Consider the following 1325-nt stretch of genomic DNA (forward strand, 5'->3'; position numbering starts at 1 on the left):
CGCCCCCAGCCTCCCTGCCTTCCCTTTCCTTATTGCCCACGTTTCGCCCAGTCCTCACCTTCGTAGACGCCCAGACGCCCATCGCCGCCGCACAGCTGGCCGGGGTGGCCGAAGCAGATCTGGTCACAGTCGGTGGCCGGCGCTGGGCGACCCCGAGCCAAGTCGCTCTCGGAGCCACAGAAGCAGGCGTAGCCAGCTTCCACACCCGCCAGCTGGGGGCACAGAGTGGGTGACGCCAGGGGCAGGGCCTGGGGTACGGGCGGGGCAGTGGGCGCCCGGGCTCGGGCTCGGAAGTGGGAAGCGGACCGGAGGCCCAGAGATGAGTATCAAGGTTTGGTGTCAGCGCTGGGAGTTGTTCTGGGCCCTGATTTCAGTCAAGGTCAGGGGCCACTGGCCGGGGCCGGTGGACAGTACCTGGTAGCCCTTCATGCGGCAGAAGCGGAGGCACACCTGGACCGTGAGCTTCGTAGAGGTGCCACTGGGGCCGCTGAGGGCCGGGGGGGCTCCCGAGTCCACGAAGCAGCCCAGGTAGCCGGGCACTGAGGGGGCAGGGGACGCGGGGTCAGTCTGGCGCCTTCCCTCGGGAACCGCACACAGGCAGCCCGCGCTCGCCCGTGTCCAGCTCCCCACTCACTGTGACAGGTGGGGATGTCGCAGTAGCGCCAGTAGATGCCCTCCTCGGTCTCGGCCACGTAGCACCACGGCTGCACGTCGCCATCTGGGTTCCTGCGGGCGGGGAGGTGGTCCAGGTCCTGCTGCCCGCAGATCCCACCCTCCATCCCCGCCCCCCGGGGTGCAGCAACTCCCCGTTCTGCGCGTAGACGTCCACGCGGACGGCGGGAAGTCATGAAGGGCCCCGAGGGCAGGTTTTAGGCATTCGGCTGCGGACTGTGCCTTTGCAGAGCTCCTCCCCGACCGCGCCGAGGGCCTCGGCCGCTGCCTGGCCTTTGAGCCCCGCTTCCCAGCAGAAGTGGTGACTTCTACCCGCAGAGAAGTGTCCTCCCGCTCAGCTCGGTCCCTACTGCTCCCGACAGCAGCTGTGTCTCTGAACCCCAAGTCCCTCGGTCACCGCTAGTGGGTGCCCCTCAAAGAAGCTGTAGGGCAAGGCCCAGCCCCTCACGCCGGAGATCGCTTCCTGGCCCCATCCACACGGGTCCTCCGGTACCCAGGCCTGCACAGAAGCTGGCACCTAAGGCCCGACCCGCGTCAGAAAATGTGAGCGCCCAGCGCAGGCCAAGGCCTGTCCCATACCCTTCCGCTGGGCCGGTCCAACCGAGGGTTCTTCTCCCCGCTCCGGGCCCCCAGCCCGGGCCTCAGGCCCACGC

The 1325-nt window shown here is 68.6% G+C and overlaps 2 protein-coding genes across 2 annotated transcripts in view; both read right to left on the bottom strand.

Annotated features, from left to right (window-relative positions):
• PAQR4 (progestin and adipoQ receptor family member IV) overlaps positions 1–1325 on the bottom strand; it is a 20409-nt gene that overhangs the window by 6525 nt on the left and 12559 nt on the right. Inside the window, exon 2 of the mRNA XM_015558547.1 lies at positions 457–462. The gene's annotated coding sequence lies outside the window, so the exon portion shown is untranslated. The remainder of the gene's footprint in view (positions 1–456; positions 463–1325) is intronic.
• KREMEN2 (kringle containing transmembrane protein 2) overlaps positions 1–1325 on the bottom strand; it is a 4582-nt gene that overhangs the window by 2204 nt on the left and 1053 nt on the right. The window contains exons 3-5 of the mRNA XM_015558533.1: positions 635–730; positions 415–539; positions 36–212 (exon numbers count right to left, since the gene is read on the bottom strand). Of these exons, the coding sequence (XP_015414019.1) occupies positions 36–212; positions 415–539; positions 635–730 (398 nt within the window). The remainder of the gene's footprint in view (positions 1–35; positions 213–414; positions 540–634; positions 731–1325) is intronic.

Source organism: Myotis davidii, unplaced genomic scaffold (assembly GCF_000327345.1).
Source record: "Myotis davidii unplaced genomic scaffold, ASM32734v1 scaffold1334, whole genome shotgun sequence".
NCBI lineage: Eukaryota > Metazoa > Chordata > Mammalia > Chiroptera > Vespertilionidae > Myotis > Myotis davidii.